The sequence below is a fragment of the Anolis carolinensis genome, chromosome 2 (assembly GCF_035594765.1).
Source record: "Anolis carolinensis isolate JA03-04 chromosome 2, rAnoCar3.1.pri, whole genome shotgun sequence".
NCBI lineage: Eukaryota > Metazoa > Chordata > Lepidosauria > Squamata > Dactyloidae > Anolis > Anolis carolinensis.
Window position 1 is genome coordinate 177,463,225 of NC_085842.1, and position 20,788 is coordinate 177,484,012.

The following is a 20,788-nucleotide window of genomic DNA, read 5'->3' on the forward strand; positions in this document are numbered from 1 at the left end:
TGAGTATTAGGAAGCGCTTCATGATGATAAGAACTGTTTGGCAGTAGAATGTGCTTCCTCGGAGAATGTTGGAGTCTCCTTCTCTGGAGGGTTTTGGATGGGCATCTGTTGGAGGTGCTTTGACTGTATTTTCCTGCATAGCAGGTGCCAACTCTTTGATTCTGTTTTCTATAGTGGCTTCTTAGCAACAAGCTACAATACAACAGCTTATGGTAGGGCTTCAGATAGGGTACAGTGTGAGCAAATAGCAAATGTTACATCATCATTAGCTTTCTTCTGTGTTGTTTAAAGTGAAGGAGAGATCGTGCATGTGTGCAGCCACTTCTACCAGCTTCCCCCAGTGGCCCAAAAAAGAAAAAGAAGGTCCCAGTGGAACCAATCAAGAAGTTTCAATGACCGAGGAGATCAAATGCAGCAAATCTCCTCCTTCTTCAGGGCTGCCTCTTGCTTCCATCCTGTTGTGTGTTCCCCGGCTTCATCTCCAACCCTCCCACCCTGCTCCGAAAAAGTCAGCATTTTGGCCCTGCTTATTGAGGCCTCAGTATCTGGTATTCCAATGTTCCAGCTCTTCCCTCTGAGCCGTTTTCAAGTGCTCAACTTAAAAAGAAAATGTTTCATTCGAGGCCAAATTCTATCTCCTCCCCCTTTTATATTTTCCTTCTCTCCCCACCACCACACACTGTCTGGAAGGAAAACAAAGTGATTCAAATCAGGAAGCTAAGGAACTCTCTGTATATTTTCCACTGGGACCTCATTCCCTACTGGATTGGGTTTGAGCTGATTGAAGTGAAATTTAATCCCCTCATCATTTGCCATCGTGCCATTTCTATAGAAGAAGAAGAAGAAACAGCCTGCATCTGAATTTCAAACACATTGCAACAGAGTTCTTCAAGCAGGGAGAATTGTTTGGTAAGCTTTGGTGAGAGTAATAGATATGCAATGGGCAGACAAGCAGCTAGGATTTTCAAGGATTTGTAGGGATGTTAACAATGTCAGGTGCTGTGACTGTTTTAAAATTTGTCTTTGCTTGACTGACAATAGGCCACTGCAGTCTAGGCTCTGAAGGACAGAGTTTAAGATGTTATACATGAGCTAATAATAATAATGATGATGATTCCTTGGAACTTATGCCTCAAGTACCACCTCCCTGCAGTAAAGAACTGGTGGGATCACAAACCTGCAAAGGTTGTGGAAAATGAACACGCAAAGATACTGCGGGACTTCCGAATCCAGACTGACAAAGTTCTGGAACACAACACACCAGACATCACAGTTGTGGAAAAGAAAAAGGGTTGGATCATTGATGTTGCCATCCCAGGTGACAGTCGCATTGACGAAAAACAACAGGAAAAACTCAGCCGCTATCAGGACCTCAAGATTGAACTTCGAAGATTCTGGCAGAAACCAGTGCAGGTGGTCCCGGTGGTGATGGGCACACTGGGTGCCGTGCCAAAATATCTCAGCCGGCATTTGGAAACAATAGACATTGACAAAATTACGATCTGCCAACTGCAAAAGGCCACCCTACTGGGATCTGCACGCATCATCCGAAAATACATCACACAGTCCTAGACACTTGGGAAGTGTTCGATTTGTGATTTTGTGATATGAAATCCACCATGTCTATCTTGTTTGCTGTGTCATACAATAAAATAATAATAATAACAACAACAACAACAACAACAAATTCTTTATTTTTGTCATTCACCTCCATCTCCCCAAAGGGACTCAAGGCAGCTTACATATAGCACAAAGTGCCTAAAACAATGCATAAAATAAACATACAGTACAATACAAAATACAACCAGTAGTATTAAAACAACAATTTGAACTCAGAACAGTGCCCAATGACCTATAGTGTCAACTGTTGTAAAAACATGGCCAACTGTAAACAAGAAGAAGGGAAAGGCATAGTGCAAGCTGTAGCTAAGGAATAAGGGCATGGGATGAAAGTGCAAAGTAAAGAAAAAAGGAAAAGGGAAAATACAATGTACCACTTCAATGGACACTTTGGTCCATTGCTTTATTGCCCACTCTGGCTGGCAGCAATACCTTTCCAAGGTTTTAGAAAGGACTCTCATAATTTTATCTGGGACCCATTGCACTACACAATTATGATGTGATTATTATCCCACTTTTAACTGGCACAGTGGCAAGGTTATGTACTGTACTATGAAATCCTGTGATTGGCAGTTGAAGGAGAGGCCTTTAACTCTGCCAGAAATCTCAGCAAACTGCAGATCCCAGGATCCCCTAGGACAGTAGTTCTCAACCTGTGGGTTCCCAGGTGTTTTGGCCTACAACTCCCAGAAATTCCAGCCATTTTACCAGCTGTTAGGATTTCTGGGAGTTGAAGGCCAAAACATCTGGGGACACAAAGGTTGAGAACCACTGCCGTAAGATGAAAGCATGGCAATTAAAATGGGGAAATAGCACTATAATTATGGGTCTCTGGAGACCTTTGTCATAACCAGGACTGACTGTGCTTGGCTTTCAAAATCAGAGAAAGTTGGGCAAGCTCATAGTGGTTATAGTGTTGTAACAGAAAACACATAACAGAATTGGAACTGGAATGGTACCACTTTGTCTTAATTTTTATTTTATTTTTTATTTTATTTTTTTGCTTAGGATCCTGTGCAGGTTTGTATGCAAATCACTCCTACAGTCCACCAATGGTGGATAAGAGGTTATGAGGAGATCGGGATATTTGAGGTGAGTGAGCTAAAGTGGACAGGAGCAAAGTCAGAGAATCACAGTGTCTTACTCAGATAATGAAACTCTAACAAGAAATTAGATGGCATTACTAGTGAGGAGAGATGTAGCAAAATCAGTCAATGCAAACACTGATTGAATCAAACCCATCAACTGCAATTCTCACTACATATGTGATAAAAGTAGTTCCTTATAATCTAAAAAGAATTTTGAGCATTACTTTGCTTTCATGGGAAATACGAGGGTTATCCAGAAAGTAATCATTAATCAGAATGGAAGCTGTGGTCAAGCCATCAGAAGAAGTAGGGCAGCTATGAAGGGACTAGACAAGGTCCTGAAATCATTGAATACTAAAGTTAAAATTGTTCATGTCACCATACTTCCCATTTGTATACATGCTTGCAAAAGCTGGACAGTGAAGGAAGCTGCTATCAAAATAAAATTCATTTGAAATGCAGTGCCGGGGAAGAGTTCTATAGATACAATGGACTTGAAAAACAAACAAATGCAGTACATGGATCTTACGGCCTCATCACATGTGGAAAATCTAACGTCGTAGGACGTTGCCACTGCAGTTGACCCATGGAACCCCATGTCGACTATCACATGACATAACTTTACATCCAATAGGCTTCGTGTGTCAACTGGGGCACACTGCACCACCAATATGATAGCGTCTCCATGTTTCATTTGGAACAACAGGCTACCATAGGGAAAAGCTGCATAGCAATGCTTCCCCACATGTGATGGGGAAGCATCAGCTGCCAGCCAGCCATGGGGCCCCCGATTCACTACGGAGGCTGGTGAATCAGAATGCAGACCTCATTAATGTGATGAGATTCATAGAGCAAAATGAAAGTGTGAGCATGGTATAGTGGTTTGAGTGTTGGACTACATCTCTGGAGTCCAGGATTCAAATCTGCACTTGGGCAAAGAAATCCATTAGATGTCCTTGGGCAAGTCACATTCTCAGCCACAGACGAAAACAAAGGCAAAACCCTACCATGATTATAAATGGTATGAAGGCACACATTAAAGAACAATCAAGTCCAAACCCTTTCCATAAGCCAAGTTGACTAACCCTTAGAGACTGTCATACTTTGGCCATATCATGAGAAGCCCTGACTCAGTGGAAATGTTTATCAGGGCAGAAGACAGAAGTAAAAGAGAATTCTGGGCAGATAGACTCAAGCAAGGAAGCCATGATGCTATCCAGGGCTGTTGATAATAGTGTGACTTAGAGGTCACACTATTCACGGAGTTACCATGAATCAAAGTTGACTTAAAGACAGTTAACAACTGCTCTTACACCAGCAGACAAGCATCTTTTTATTTAGAAAGTGATTTAAATCTGCAATCACTTAGAAAGGAATGCTGTGATCACTAAAAGTCAAAATGGATTTCTCAAAAACAAGTCATACCAGACTAATCTTATCTCTGTTTTGCTAGAGTTGCAAGCTTGATAGATGCAGGGAATGCTGTGGATGTAGCATATCTTGATTTCAATAAGGCCTTTGACAAAGTCCCCCATAATTTTCTTGCAAGCAAATTAGTCAAATGTGGGCTAGACGATGCTACTTTTAGGTGGATCAGTAATTGCTTAAGCGACTGAACCCAAAGAGTGCTCATCAATGGTTCCTCTTCATCCTGGAAAGAAGTGACTAGTGGACTGTGGCAGGCTTCAGTCCTGGACCCAGTACTGTTCAACATCTTTACTCTCAACCTGGGGTCCCCCGATGTTTTTGGCCTACAACTCCCAGAAATCCCAGACAGTTTATCAGCTGTTAGGAGTTCTGAGAGTTGAAGGCCAAAACCATCTGGGGACCCCAGGTCGAGAACCACTGACTTAGATGAAGGTTTAGAGGACGGACAGATGTTTGCAGATGACACCAAATTAAGAGGCATAGTTAATACTCCAGAGGACAGGATCAGAATTCAGAATGGCCTCAACAGATGAGAAAGATGGGCCGAAACTAACAAAATAAATTTCAACAAGTATAAATGTAAGATACTTACATTTTTCTAAGATACATTTAGAAAAAATGAAATGCAAAGATACAAAATGGATGATGCCTGGCTCAACAACAGTCCATGTGAAAAAGATCTTGGAATCTTCGTGGACAGCAAGTTGAACATGAGCCAACAGTGTGATGCAGCAGCTTTAAAAGCCAATGGGATTTTGGGCTGCATCAAAAGGAGTATAGTGTCTAGATCCAGAGAAGTCATGGTGCCTTTCTATTCTGCTTTAGTTAGACTTCATCTGGAATACTGTGTCCAATTCTGAGCACCACAGTTGAAAAGAGATATTGACAAGCTGGAAGGCGTCCAGAGGAGGGAGACTAAAATGATCAAAGATTTGGAGACTATGCCCTATGAGGAGCGTCTTAAAGGACTGGGTATGTGTAGCCTGCAGAAGAGAAGGTTGAGAGGAGATATGTTAGCCATGTATAAATATGTGAAAGAGTGTCATAAGGAAGAGGGAACAGGCTTGTTTTTTGCTGCCTTGGAAACTAGGACTCAGAGCAATGGGTTCAAATTACAAGAAAGGAGATTCCACCTGAATATTAGGAAGAACTTCCTGACCATATGAGCTGCTCAACAGTGGAACTCTCTGCCTTGGGGTGTGGTGGAAGCTCCTTTCTTGGAAACTTTTAAACAGACGCTGGATGGCAATCTGTCAGGGATACTTTGATTGTGCTTTTCCTGCATGGCAGGGGGTTGGACTAGATAGCCCATGTGGTCTCTTCCAACCCTATGATTCATCTTTTATTGGCATGTTTGAACTATTGCTAATCCATCTTGTTTTAATAGTATTGCTTTTAATGGAATTATGTTGTCATTAGTCATCTTGGGTGGCCTTTTGTTGGAAAGGATTGGATGAGCGAGCTATAAATTAAAAAAATTAAGTGTGCGTGTGTCTGTCTGTACCCATTTTTTTTCTATCAAAAGGAAAAATGTTAGCGGGAAGGGAATGAAAGGCTGCTAATAAACCTGGCTGGAGCCAAGAGCCGCCCAGCCTAATTCATGTACATACATTTAACAAGCAAACTCATTGATAAGCAAGCCACCTGATGCTTGCGCAGCAGAAAAAGAAAACACCTGGCTCTGCCTGTGGCTTGATAAGGCAGTATCTTTAATCTCAACCTTCCCTTCCCTCCTCTCCGTGCTTCCCCTTCGCCTCAGATGACTGAAGTACACACTCGGCGAGACCCTCTGCTCCAGCCACACTGGTAATAGTGACAAAGCTTTGATGTCGCCCTCATTCAACAGAATGTTGTTTAGTTCAAAGCAAAGAACAGAGGCGCTTCTTTGCTTTTAAATTATTAGCTCCCTAAGTCTTCTGTAATGATATAGTTTGACTGAAGTGTGCAGTTTATTAACTACATAAAGACGATATTATTAGAGCAGAGAAAGGCAGCTGAAAGTTTTGCCTTTCAGTTCAACAGCAGGGGTTTTAAATACTTTGATCTCAATCAATGCTAAATGTCTTTGTACGAGAGAGGGAGAGAGAGCAGCTGAAATTACCTTTGGCACTGAGGCTGCATCAATTATTTAGCTCTTTTTCTTACAAATTAAAGTCTTCTTCAACTTTTAGCCTAATTTCTTCCTCAGTTAACCGCCCCCCCCCCTTTTTTTTTTTTTTAGTTCTTTGATGGGAAGGCTACAAATTGGAAGAGAGTTTTGCTCTATGTGCTAATAATGCCCAGGCTGACCTTTCCAAAATTTTGGCCCTATGCCTTTGGGGAAAGTCTAGCATTAGCAACAAAATTGTTGACATTACTTAATTGCCTGTTTGGCCCAATAATCACCAAACACATGCCCCTGAAGGACAGATAATATTTATCTGGATTATATTTTGGCCTTTTCCTCAAAGCTCACCATGGGCCCATCCAGACAGTACCTTTATCCCAGGAGCTCCAAGCAGCAAACAGAAGGGTGGCCAGATGCCATTCCTTGTAAATCCTGAAGCAATCTCTACAAAAGGCAAGAACACGAGATTTCTAGGTGCGGGAATATTGCGGTTTTAGCCAAATATCCGGATCTTCGCATTTCTGTATGTCCCTACAATCGGAAATCACAGGATTTTTTATCTGGGTATGTTCCCGGGTTTTAGATGTTTGTTCCTGATTGGTTGGTTCCTAAAAAGAAGGTGACACTTGAGTAGAAAGCAAAAAACTTTGTTCTGGGAAGAGGAACTTCGTCCTTCAGCTGTTTAATTAAGTTTATGGCAGAAAAATGAAGATCCTAAGGTGCCACAAGTACTTTCACATTAAGTAGTACACAATGAAACAGGAACAGACACTTTCAAACCAGGAACAGAATGTCATCATTACTGTAGTTAGTCAGACCTTCATGGGGCCGGGCTGTGGCGCAGGCTGTTGAGCAGCTGCAATAAATCACTCTGACCATGAGGTCATGAGTTCGAGGCCAGCCCGTGGCGGGGTGAGCACCCGTCAATTAAAAATAAAAAATAGCCCCTGCTCGTTGCTGACCTAGCAACCCGAAAGATAGTTGCATCTATCAAGTAGGAAATAAGGTACCACTTATTAAAAAAGTGGGGAGGCAAGTTTAACTAATTTATGGCCTGGAATGAGGAAGTGCCGTCAGAGTGGATGATGAAGCAGCTGCTCCCCCCGTGGCCAGAATCGAACATCCCCTCAGGAGGTTAAACTGCCTCTGCGTCTGTCTGTCTCAGTCTCTGTTTGATGTGTTTATGGGCATTGAATGTTTGCCCTATGTGTGTATAATGTGATCCGCCCTGAGTCCCCTTCGGGATGAGAAGGGCGGAATATAAATACAATAATAAATAAATAAATGTATGGCCATCTATCTGTGCAGACAGGTTTCATGGTGTACTTGTGCCAGGGAACAACAGGATGATGTTGCCAGGTTATACATGTTGGTTCCTCATTGGGTGTATGCTGACAAGATGGGTACAGTTTAGTAAATGGCAAAATTTTACTATTGGCTGTTGGGACATGGACGTGCTGGAGAGGAATGTAAATATTGAGAGCCAAGGTCATGCAGGTGGCTAATAGAAACAGCCAGCAACAGCACCCTGTTGTTTGATGCCACAAGTACCCAACCAAATCTGTCTGGACATATGGCCAGACAGCCAGGCTCTAAAAAGTGTCAATAATGACAAAGTTCTGTTCTTGGCTTGAAGGTGTGAGTTCCTTTTTCCTTTTTTTTTTTTGTACAGTGCTGACTTGGGCAATAGTGGTCCTACCCATTAGGTTTGTTTGTGTGGCAGATACTTTATGAAATGTCTGGAGTGCACAGATTTTCTGGCCAGAAAAAAGAATGGAACTTCTGCAGACATCCGCATATCCATACATCCGCATCTCAGGGCTTTTTTTAAAAAGCTATCGAGGTTTCCGGTGGAAGTCCCACAGTGGCCATCTTGGGAGCTTCTAAATCTCGGAACAAAGCAGCAAGTCTGGACAAGGGAGGCAGAAATCCCAAGACTAACAGGTTTGTATATGGACCTCTTTTGGAGTCCTGGGATTTTTTGCCCCTGTTTAAAACCCATGATTTAGTGCTGTCTGGAAGCGCCCCATGTCTCTCCCCCATCAACACCCCATAGCTTTCAAAGCCTAGTCACAATTCAGAACCTATTCTGTGCAAAAAATCTCCATATGGCAATCAGCATGTTCTGTACAGAAAATAATATTTTGTCAGGGTTTCTTGGCATGAAGAAAATGGGGATTGGAGAGTTGGCAATTTTTAGAATATTGTATTTTCAAATGTACTCTCCTTCTCTGCTCTTTATTTTTGTTGTGTGCCTTCAAGTCAACTATAACTTATGTTAACCCTAAAATGAACCAATCATAGAGTTTTTGACAAGGTTTCGTTCAGAGCATTTTTGCTTTTGCCTTCCTCTGAGGATGAAAGATTATGGCTTGTCCAAGGTGATCAACTGGGTCTCAGTGGTGAAATGAGGATTTCAATCTGTTTTCCAGAATCATAGTAAAGTAAAGGTAAAGGTTTTCCCTTGACATTAAGTCTAGTCAAATCTGACTTTGGAGGGTGATCCTCATCTCCATTTCTAAGCTGAAGAGCTGGCATTTTCCACAGATACCTCCTAGGTCATATGGCCAGCATGACTTCAGGGAGCGCCATTACCTTCCCACTGAAGCAGTACTTATTGATCTACTCACATTTGTGGGAACAAGGGAGAGGGCCTTTTCTGCTGTGGCCCCCCGATTGTGGAATTCTCTGCCTGCGGAGATTAGGCAAGCCCCCACACTAGCAGCCTTCAAGAAAGACTTGAAAACATGGCTCTTTCGCTGCGCTTTTGGAGAGTAACCATTTTATATTTCTTTTCCGTTGCTCCCCCTAATATCTATCCTCCAGAATACCCCACTCCCTTATGACCCTGTTCGCTGTGGTTTTTATTTTTATGTCTTTCTCACCCCGAGTTTTAACTTAATGTTCATGTGGTCTGCCCTTGTTTTTATTGTCTCCTTGTTTTATTTTGTAATGGATATTATTTACTGTATTGTTTACTGTATTGTGGTGTGCTGTTCTTTTATATGCTGTTTACATTGTATTGTTTTGGGCGTGGCCCCATGTAAGCCGCCCCGAGTCCCCATTGGGGAGATGGTGGCGGAGTATAAATAAAGTTTTATTATTATTATTATTATTATTATTATTATTATTATTATTATTTGCTTGTTTTCAAACTGCTAGATTGGCAGAAGCTGGGGCTAGCAACGGGAGCTCACCCCATCCTGTGGACTCAAACCGCCGCTTAGTGGTTTAACCTGCCATGCCACCGCAGCCACTAAGGAATCATAGTACAATGCTCAAATTACTACATCATGTCTTTATATTTTAATCCATTCCTGACAGTGACTTTCACTCTGCCTGCTGGGACCATCTGTAAGTCATATTTCTTTAAAAGAACCTGAAATGCAATGGGTTCCTAGTTGACTCCACAGTTCCTTCAGAAGTTCTAGACATGATGTATCATCCTGAGATCTTTGAAGGAATGGTAATAAATATGATAAAACATTATCATAAACCATGCAGTATAGAAAGCTGAGGATAAATCAAAATATCTTATCCTTAAACAAATATATATGGATCAATCATTAGGTAATGAAAGACAGAATATATATTTATTCTACATACACCAAACATTATATATTGTATTACATATATTGTATTATATAAAATGGCAAAATCAAAGTTTGCTTTCATTTTTTAAAAATATATATATTTTTTCAAGCTATGGAAGGTTGTGTGTGCAGAATCTATGGCTATGGAGTGCTGATTATGTAATGGTGATGATGAGCATTGTGTGAAAATTTAAATGTGATGAATTCTTACCAGAAACTATAGCTGAATGAATTGCAAAATAGTTTACATGAATGTCAACACCACTACCATCACTTTGGGAGCCATCTGAAACCTTCATAACAGTATATATGTGCAGAAAGTAACCTATCGATGCGAGAGCAGGACCATAAGGAAGGCTGAGCGAAGGAAGATAGACGCTTTTGTACTGTGGTGTAGGAGGAAAATTCTGAGTGCCTTGGACCACAAGAAGATCCAACTAGGCCATACTCCAGGAATTAATGCCCGGCTGCTCACTGGAGGGAAGGATATTAAAGATGAAGTACTTTGGCCACATCATGAGAAGACAGGAAAGCTTGGAGAAGAGAATGATGCAGGGAAAATGAAAGGAAAAAGGAAGACGGGCCGACAAAGGGCAAGATGGATGGATAGTATCCTTGAAGTGACTGGTTTGACCATGAAGTAACTGGGGGTGGCCACGGCCGACAGCGAACTCTGGCGTGGGCTGGTCCATGAGCTCACAAAGAGTTGGACAAACAAACAACAAACTACTGTTAAGTCCTCCATAAAGCTCTGTTTAGGAAAGTGGGTGGAGAGTAAATGGTTCTACTGCTCTCTACATTTCAGACAGAATTGCCAGACACAGAGATCTTTAAAGACTTTGCCTTGTTAGTCTGTAATAGCATACAGTGGGACCCTTTAGCACCTTCGAGACTTACCAGGAGAACCATATTTCTAGCATAAGCTTTTGTAGACTGTATGGCCGTGTTCTAACAGCATTTTCTCCTGACATTCACCAGCATCTGTGGCTGGCATCTTCAGAGAAGTGTCTATTTTATCAGCTGAAACTGCTGGCATACTCAATTAGTCTCAAAAGTGCTATAGGTTGGGCATCTTTTGTCTGGAATTCCATAATACTCTAAAATTCTAAATTTTCCACATTGGTGGCTGAGATAGTACAGTAGAGTCTTACTTATCCAACACTCGCTTATCCAACGTTCTGCATTATCCAATGCATTTTTGTAGTCAATGTTTTCAATACATCGTGATATTTTGGTGCTAAATTCGTAAATACAGTAATTACTACACAGCATTACTGCGTATTGAACTACTTTTTCTGTCAAATTTGTTGTATAACATGATGTTTTGGTGCTTAATTTGTAAAACCATAACCTAATTTGATGTTTAATAGGCTTTTGCTTAATCCCTCCTTATTATCCAACATATTCGCTTATCCAACATTCTGCCGGCCCATTTATGTTGGATAAGTGAGACTCTACTGTAACACCTTTGCTTTCTGATGTTTCAGTGTACACAAACTTTGTTTCCTGCACAAACTAATTACAAAATATTGTATAAGATTCTCTTTAGACTATGTGTATAAAATATATATGAAACACAAATGAATTTTGTGTTCAGACTTGGGTCCCCCCTCCATGATATATCTTTATGTATATCAAAATACAGATATTTTAAAAATCCAAAATCCGAAACACTTCTGGTAACAAGTATTTCAGATGACAGAAACTCAATCTGCATAAGATTCCTTTGCAAACTACAGAAGTGGTATGCTGTAGCTGCTGTTTCAATTATGTGGCCTGCTATGTGGCTTTGCTCCCATCCTCAATCCAGGAACAACTGAAAGTGAAATGGATAGAGGTGTGAGTAGATAGGATGTTTCATTAGCTTCAGCTTATTCTTAAATTGTTTTGCAAGGTCTGAAGTAAACAGATATCTTCCATAATTTGTTGCTGTTCTGAGATGAATCCTAGGTAAGTCATTCTCTGTGTTCTTTGGCTTTACAGTTGCTTGCATTATCTAGCAATCAATTTGCGTTCTTTCCTTTTTAAATAAAGACTATTTTTACAACAGTGAGAGTTATTGTGCTTTGGCTAATCTGGTGCAGAGTGCCTTTTCTTAAAACCAGAGTGTTAACTATCAAAGCAATGCAAGTTACCATTGCATTCAACCATTTTTCTCTACTGGATTTGTGCGGGGGACACTTAAAAGGTCATGTTTTGCAATTACACAAACACAGAGACCCGAATACTACTGTTAGCCCCAACTAGAACAGACCCAGTGATTTACTTAGATGTTTACCCATTGTTCAGTGGGTTCTACTCTAGGATAGAATAAACCACAGGATTAAGGTCACAGTAATTCACAACAAATACATTAGCTACAATGATAACTGGTGGTTCTCCTTTAATGATGACTCCAGTTTGAACTTTAAAGGAGCTATGCAAGATACAAAAGGCTATGGAATGACCTTCCGGAAGAGCTCCAATAGCTAAATGAACTGTCAGAATTTAAAACACAACTGAAGATCAGTCCGTCTTAACTAACTTTTAAATCACATTATTTGTTCCAACTTTTGTCTTAGGTATTTTAATGTTTATATAATACATGCTTTTATGGTTGCATTTTAGCTATGGTTTAATATGTGATTTTATAGATGTACTTGGCTATGCTGTGCCATGCCTTAAGCTGAAAGGAAAGGTAGGTAATAAATAAATTATTATTATTTCTCAAAATGAATTAAGCATGCTAGATAGCCTCCTTAACATTAACCCCAAAGTGTAATCTATTGCCCACTGGCTTGGTTGTGGAAGGAGGGGGCATGAACAAAGGTTGATACAGACAGTAGTAGTAGTAGTAGTAGTAGTAGTAGTAATGCCTCAAGTACCACCTGCCAGCAGTAAAGAACTGGTGGGATCACAAACCTGCAAAAGTATTGGAAAATGAGCACGCAAAGATACTGTGGGACTTCCGAATCCAGACTGACAAAGTTCTGGAACACAACACACCAGACATCACAGTTGTGGAAAAGAAAAAGGTTTGGATCATTGATGTTGCCATCCCAGGTGACAGTCGCATTGATGAAAAACAACAGGAAAAACTCAGCCGCTATCAGGACCTCAAGATTGAACTTCAAAGACTCTGGCAGAAACCAGTGCATGTGGTCCCGGTGGTGATCGGCACATTGGGTGCCATGCCAAAAGATCTCAGCCGGCATTTGGAAACAATAGACATTGACAAAATTACGATCTGCCAACTGCAAAAGGCCACCCAACTGGGATCTGTGCACATCATCCGAAAATACATCACACAGTCCTAGACACTTGGGAAGTGTTCGACTTGTGATTTTGTGATATGAAGTCCAGCATGTCTATCTTGTTTGCTGTGTCATAATAAAATAATAATAATAATAATAATAATAATAATAATAATAATAATAATAATAATAATGCTTTAATTTTAGCCTGCCCTATCTCCTCGAGGGAACTCAGGGTGGCTCTAAGGCTCTCTGAAAGAGACATAAGATTTTATCACAAAAGGCAGGGAAACCAGTATTGAAGCTGAACGGACATGTCCCTATCACAAGCCATTGTGTGCATCCTGCTGCCAATCTGTCTTCTCCCCACAATTAATCAATCCCTCGTTAAAGGTAAAAGTAAAGTTTTTCCCCTGACATTAAGTCTAGTTGTGTCCGACTCTGGAGGTTGGTGCTCATTCCATTTCTAAGCCGAAGAGCCGGCATTGTCCATAGACATCTCCAAGGTCACGTGGCCGGCATGTTTCTGTTATTTGTCATCATGTAATCACCAAGGAATAAGGACTTCATGTGATAAAGTCCATAGGCAAATCACTGTGGGGGAAAGAACCCCTGAAAACAATGTTTCCAAGGTAGCATAGATATCTAAATACAGTAGAGTCTCACTTATCCAACACTCGCTTATCCAACATTCTGGATTATCCAACGCATTTTTGTAGTCAATGTTTTCAATACATCATGATATTTTGGTGCTAAATTCATAAATACAGTAATTACTACAGAGCATTAATGTGTGTTGAACTACTTTTTTGTCAAATTTGTTGTATAACATGATGTTTTGGTGCTTAATTTGTAAAATCATAAACTAATTTGATGTTTAATAGGCTTTTCCTTAATCTCTCCTTATTATCCAACATATTCGCTTATCCAACATTTGGCCGGCCCATTTACGTTGGATAAGCGAGACTCTACTGTACTTTAAAGGACGGCAGGATCACAGTTTAACTACTATCAATCTTATCAGTTGAGCTAATACATTGTGCATGCTCTTGTCTCTCTCTCACACACAAATACATCCTCTTTTTCCTTGAATCTGAACAATTTGCTGCTAGAATAAAACAAAAAAAGGGTCGTATATCATTATAATTGTTATCACATGTCTTAGTTTAACATGAATAACATGGATTACTGTGCCAGGTCGATATGAAATGAGCAATCATTAGTAGGTCTTAACATTCCCTGCTAGTCTAGCCATCAAGTTAAAATGTACATGAAACCCTGGTTTACTAAAAGGAGAGCAAGCATAGTAAATACAATAACAAAATTGAAGCGTTCCAAAAAAACTAACCAGGCAGGAAAGATTCCTCTAGAAATACGCTCAATGTGCTTAAAGAGTTATGAGGAAACCTGTAAGTGATGGGGCTGAAATCTAAGGACAAAAAAGGAAATAGGTCGAAAGACATCTCAATTTTTTTGAATTTGGAAAGACATATGCATCTAAGATCATTATTTATAACCTGGATGGTTTGATGCTGGATGGCTCTCATTGATTGTTCCCATGCTTTCAACAAGCCTGATTTATCAGCCCAACTGTAGGTGATTATACCTGCTGACTCAGGGAAAGGAAAAAAATTAGTTATTTTAAGTAGGTCACATCCTGATAGTCTCAAAGGCTCCTTATTATCCAACTTTCCCTTCTTCTGTCAAGTTCTCCCACGGGCAGATCACTTCTTTTGCAGAGTCTTTGTAAGCCCAGTGACCGTTTTCTTGGTCCTCTTCTGAGTCTATGGGGTAAATTTTGTTCTCCAGGGGAATGTCCACTTTTATTTGGAAGAAGAAGCTGGAATGCAAAAGAAAATGAATCACAATTCAGGTATCTTTCAAAGGACTTTCAGAAAACGTAAGGTAGGATTCAAGCAAGGATTTTGGCTACGATCTTTCTGGAAACATCACAAAAATGGATGCTCCTCTACAACATTTGCCTATTACCACAGAACCATAAAGGAGGATCTCCAGCAGAACTCTATGATTCAAAGCTCTTCATGAATAACTGAAATTGCATTAAATAAAATGCTATTGAGTAGGGGAAGCAGTTAGATTTTCGAGAAAGTAGTAAGTAAGTAAGTAAAAGTTTATTTGTATACCGCCCTCTCTCCCGAAAGGGACTCAGGGCGGTTTCCAATATAAAATCAGCATAAAAAATTGTAAAACACTAAAAACACTATAAAACGCTATAAGAATTAAAAACAAAAACAAAACAGGGCCCTTAGCTTGCTATCAGAACTACAGTGTAAAATGTTGATCAGTGTCAACATAACCTTCAGTTGTCACTCTGGTCAGCTGTTCCTGTACATGAAATAGGACAGCATACCATTTTGCTCTTTTCCTCAGGCAGCAAAATGTTTTGGACAGGGCCTTTTAGGCGATCAGCCAAGACAGGTCTCTTTTCATGTACAGTAGAGTCTCACTTATCCAAGATAAACGGGCCGGCAGAACATTGGATAAGCGAAAATCTTGGATAATAAGGAGAGATTAAGAAAAAAGCCTATTAAACATAAAATTACATTATGATTTTACAAATTAAGCACCAAAACATCATGTTTTACAAGCAATTGTCAGAAAAAACAGTTCAATACACAGTAATGTTATGTAGTAATTATTGTATTTACGAATTTAGCACCAAAACATTGCAACATTTACGACAAAAACAATGACTACTAAAAGGCAGACTGCCTTGGATAATACAGAAACTTGGATAAGTGAAGCTTGGATAAGTGAGACTCTACTATCTATTAACTAATATCATCAACTAATTCTAATGGATCTTAAGGAGTGCTGTGCTGCTCTGGAATTTCTGTATTTGCTATGTCTTTAAGTAGTTAACTATTGGACATTAAGGAAATATGGAAACTAGAAAAAAAATTCTTAATTTGTATTGCTGACTAGGAAAAAGGGACTTTGATGTTTTTCAAAGTTAAACATGAATTCATAACTGAGTCATTAGGGCAGTGGTTCTCAACCTGTGAATCCCCAGGTGTTTTGACCTTCAACTCCCAGAAATCCTAACAGTTGGTAAACTGGCTGGGAATTCTGGGAGTCGTAGGCCAAAACACCTGGGGATCCACAGGTTGAGAACCACTACATTAGGGGCATTGGGTATACCTAGGCTCTTGGACAGGGCTTCTTGGATGGGAAACCAGTGAACAAATGTTGCTGGACTATAAGTTCCATCATCCCTCATGTTACACTATGCTGGTTAGGTCTGATGGGAGAATGCGTGTGCTACATATATTGATGGACTGTTGTTCCATCATCAAGACATCCAGGATCACATGTTCCTCATCTCTGTGTTAGAGCTTATGTTGATTTCAGAAAGTCCATGTTGTTGATGATGCACCTCTGTGCATATGCGTGCATGCGCACATGTAGTGCCGGGCCCAATTCAAGGTGCAGGTTTTGACCTATAAAGCCCTACACGGCTCGGGCCCTACCTATCTCCGTGACCGCATCTCCTCCTATGAGCCAGTGCGGACCTTGAGATCTTCCGGGAAGGCTCTTCTCGTGCTCCCACCACCATCTCAAGTGCGGCTGGTGGGGACGAGGGAACGAGCCTTCTCGGCAGTGGCCCCCTGGCTCTGGAATGCACTGCCAAAAGAGATTAGGCAATCCCCTACATTATCCAATTTCTGTAAGGAACTGAAGACCTGGTGGTGTCGGCAGGTTTTTGAGTAATTATATTGGACTACCGCCGATTTCTGGGCCTGAATATATTGCACAAGATTTCCCTAGCCTAAAATGATACATTTTAATATATTGGTTTTATGGCTCCCATCCCCTTGATCTGGTCATGTAAGTGTGATTTATTGTTATAATTGTATTGTTTTACTTTGTTTAATAATGTGTATTATGTTGTTATGTAATGTTTGTGTTTGCTTTTATAACTGTAAACCGCCCTGAGTCCCATCCGGGAGATAGGGCGGTATATAAATAAAGTTTTATTATTATTATATTATTATTATTTGAAAGTTCAAACACTTCAGACATGTTTCGTGTTCAATTGGAAAACAAAATTATAACAAAAATTTACAAGAAATTATTAGAATGGGCAACTGAAACCGAATTAGTAAAAGATTATATGATCAAATGGGCCAAAAATCTAGGGAAACCAATAAAATTGGATGAGTGGGAGAAGGCATGGAATTATAGATTAAAAATAACATATTCAACAGATATAAAGGAAAACTGGATAAAAATGTTCTATAGGTGGTGCTTAACACCCTAAAAACTGTCAAAATATTTAAAAAATACGTCCAATAGATGTTGGAAATGTGGAACTCATGAAGGAACTTTCTTCCATAGCTGGTGGACCTGCAGGAAAGCCAAAATATTTTGGAAAGGTATTCACTCTAGAATTCAAAAGATTCTACAAATTAAAATTGACTTAAATCCTAAATATTTCCTTCTGGGCATGTTAAATATTGAAAAGGATAAGAATAAGGAGGTGCTGTTCAACTACTTAGTAACAGCAGCCAGAATGATTTATGCAAAGAAGTGGAGAGAAACAGGAATCCCAGAAATTAATACCTGATTTAATAAGATTTTAGATATTAGGAATATAGATACTCTCTCCTACTCCCTTGCCAATAATACATATAAATTAAGGAAACAGACTAATTGGGAGCCGGTATTAAATTACCTTAAAAAAGAGAAAATTAAAATAATAACTTGAGAAAAGTATTGAAAGGGCCTAAGATATAGAACTTCCTCGGACCATAAAGAATAGAGACTCTCTGAGACAACAAAGACAAAAGAATAACGGATGGCAAAATATTAAATACACCGTTCAAAGAAATGGAAGTCAATTTATTATGATGATTTTTTTTCCTTTTTGTTTCTTTTTCTTTAAATTTCTTTCTTGTCTTTCCTTCTCTCTTCTTTTTTTTCCTTTGCTTCCTTCCTTTGTGTTTATAAGATTTCACGGTGGATTAGAGATGTTTTCTACGACCAGTTGTTTATCTCAATTGCTTTCTGTTCTTATACTTACTTTTATTAGTTTATATTTGTATTAGGTATTAGGGGGGTTTTCTGTGAATTTTTCTTGCTACATTTTATTTTAATTTTGTTATATGTTTGTTTCTTGTTGTTTGTTTTCTTCTTTTTTCCCACTATTACTTGTGTTTATATTTTTCACTACTGTGTGCAAAACAATCAATAATTATTATTTTTTTAAAAGACACGTTTTGTGTTACTTGTAACTAGAATCATTCCCATCTGTAATAACTCTCAAGGCAAAACATAAGAGAACAATCCACACGATACTCACTTGGATTGTTTTTTGGACTTCTGTTGCAGTGGTTGGCTCAGAGCATCTAATGGCTGCACTTTCGCATGACTCATTGCAGGACACTTGGGAGAGAGCGTTGCAAACACTGGTGAGTTCAAGCAACCCCGCTTCAAGAACCTGCTGAGGGACAAGGCCATCCGGGACTTGGACAGCAGCTTGTTCTCACAACTCACAGCATCCTGGGAGCTGTGGCAGGGTCCTGCTTCAGAATCCATGGAGATCTCATTCCTTTCTGTAAGGGAAGGGAAGGGACTGCGGCTAGTCCCATTGGCATGCCAGGCCCTATTCATTCCAGAGGTGCTGTTTTCAGCTACATTCAGAGATAATGGGTGGCTAGTGCTGTTTGGCAGAGTAATGTGTCCAGGGCATTGGGAAGGACGACCACTCAGAGTATGACAGGAAATAGGAAGAATACTGGGACAGTCAGATGCACCAGTGTAAACAGTCAGATGGTGAACTGGAGCAGTAAACTGGCATCGCTGCAGGAAAGAAAAGGAGAGTGTTTATAGCACAGCAACTTGCATGGGAATTCCTGGGGAGAAGGGGACCTTTAATGGAAAGGGATTCCCTAGCTCTTGGCCTCCTCACTGTTTGGTCTATCTCAAACTTGTGTAATGTCCTATAATGCTTCCTACTTAAGGTAAAGGTTTTTCCCTGACGTTAAGTCCAGTCGTGACCGACTCTGGGGGTTGGTGCTCATCTCCATATCTAAGCCGAAGAGCCAGCGTTGTCCATAGACACCTCCAAGATCATGTGGCCGGCATGACTGCATGGAGCGCCGTTACCTTCCTGCCGGAGCGGTACCTATTGATCTACTCACATTTGCATATTTTTGAACTGCTAGGTTGGCAGGAGCTGGGGCTAACAGCGGGCGCTCATTCCACTCCCGGGATTTGAACCTGGGACCTTTTGGTCCGCAAGTTCAGCAGCTCAGCGCTTTAACACATTGTGCCACCAGGGGCCCCTAAAACATGGCAGTCACGTAGAATCATAGAATCGTAGAGTTGGAAGAGACCTCGCGGGCCATCCAGTCCAACCCCCTGCAAGAAGCAGGAAAATCTCATTCAAAGCACCCCCGACAGGTGGCCATCCAGCCTCTGCTTAAAAGCCTCCAAAGAAGGAGCCTCCACCACACTCCAGGGCAGAGAGTTCCACTGCTGAACAGCTCTCACAGTTACGAAGTTCTTCCTCATGTTCACGTACGTTTTCTAAAGTTATCTTTATACTTTATCCTTGTCCATTACATCAGCAGAGAGAGATATAAAAGTCAGAGTGAAAAACCACATTAAAAAAAAAAGTATGGCTGCTGTATTCATTCATCCACATCCAAAAAAATATATACTCTTTGGGCATTTTCTAGGTCTTCCAGCATGACTCTATGACATTCTTGGGGCAGAAGTTCTTCATTTCAATAAGGTTTACTATTATCTGCATTTTAGTTTGCTTACTTAAAGTCCGGGAACATAACCCCTGTGAATACCTTACTATAGAAACACACTGCTTTTGTTCCTAATACAGTTTCAGAATACACACTACACTTCCCAAACAAATATGTGGTCCATGATAAAAACTAACATAATGTTTTGAGATAGAAAAACCATATCATTAAGAATTCAGACAATCAACCTCTCTTTTCCACATCAAGACAGAAGTGAATTAAGCAAATTCTTTCCCACCAATTCTCAAAGTATAGTACTTATGTTACTTTCAACTGTACAAACTGCTTTTTTTTGGCCAATGCATAGAAAATTCGTAGGGACTGTAGACTCCCATAAAGCCTTTTATGTGTTCAGTGACTGGGACGATTGAGGAATTCATTCTTTGTGACTTTCATATTGTGGACTGACCTGATGTGCACCTCCTAGACAAATAATAGGGATTGTTATATTACAATCCCTATGATTTGTCTAGGAGGTGCACGTGAGGTTGAGCATCCCTCATCCAGAAATCTGAAATACAGTAGAGTCTCACTTATCCAACACTCTACTGTACTCCAAAATTTGAAATTGTCCATATGAATAGCTAAGACAGCAACACTTTTGCTTTGGGATAATGTTCAATGCATTGTACACAAATTTTGTTTCATGCACATTATTTTTAAAATTGTGAATAAAATTACAGTAGAGTCTCACTTATCCAACATAAACAGGCCGGCAGAATGTTGGATAAGCAAATATGTTGGATAATAAGGAGAGATTAAGGAAAAGCTTATTAAACATCAAATTAGGTTATGATTTTACAAATTAAGCACCAAAACATCATGTTAGACAACAAATTTGACAGAAAAAGTAGTCCAATACACAGTAATGCTATGTAGTAATTACTGTATTTATGAATTTAGCAGCAAAATATCACGATGTATTAAAACATTGACT

At 40.0% G+C, this 20,788-nt stretch overlaps 1 protein-coding gene across 2 annotated transcripts in view; it reads right to left on the reverse strand.

Annotated features, from left to right (window-relative positions):
* Positions 1 to 1,675: 1,675 nt before the first annotated feature.
* rgs9 (regulator of G protein signaling 9) overlaps positions 1,676 to 20,788 on the reverse strand; it is a 127,564-nt gene continuing 108,451 nt past the window's right edge. For both annotated transcript variants that reach the window (XM_062971154.1, XM_062971155.1), the window contains exons 18-19: positions 18,393 to 18,892; positions 1,676 to 14,909 (exon numbers count right to left, since the gene is read on the reverse strand). In XM_062971154.1, the coding sequence (XP_062827224.1) occupies positions 14,750 to 14,909; positions 18,393 to 18,892 (660 nt within the window). In that variant the 3' untranslated portion in view covers positions 1,676 to 14,749. The remainder of the gene's footprint in view (positions 14,910 to 18,392; positions 18,893 to 20,788) is intronic.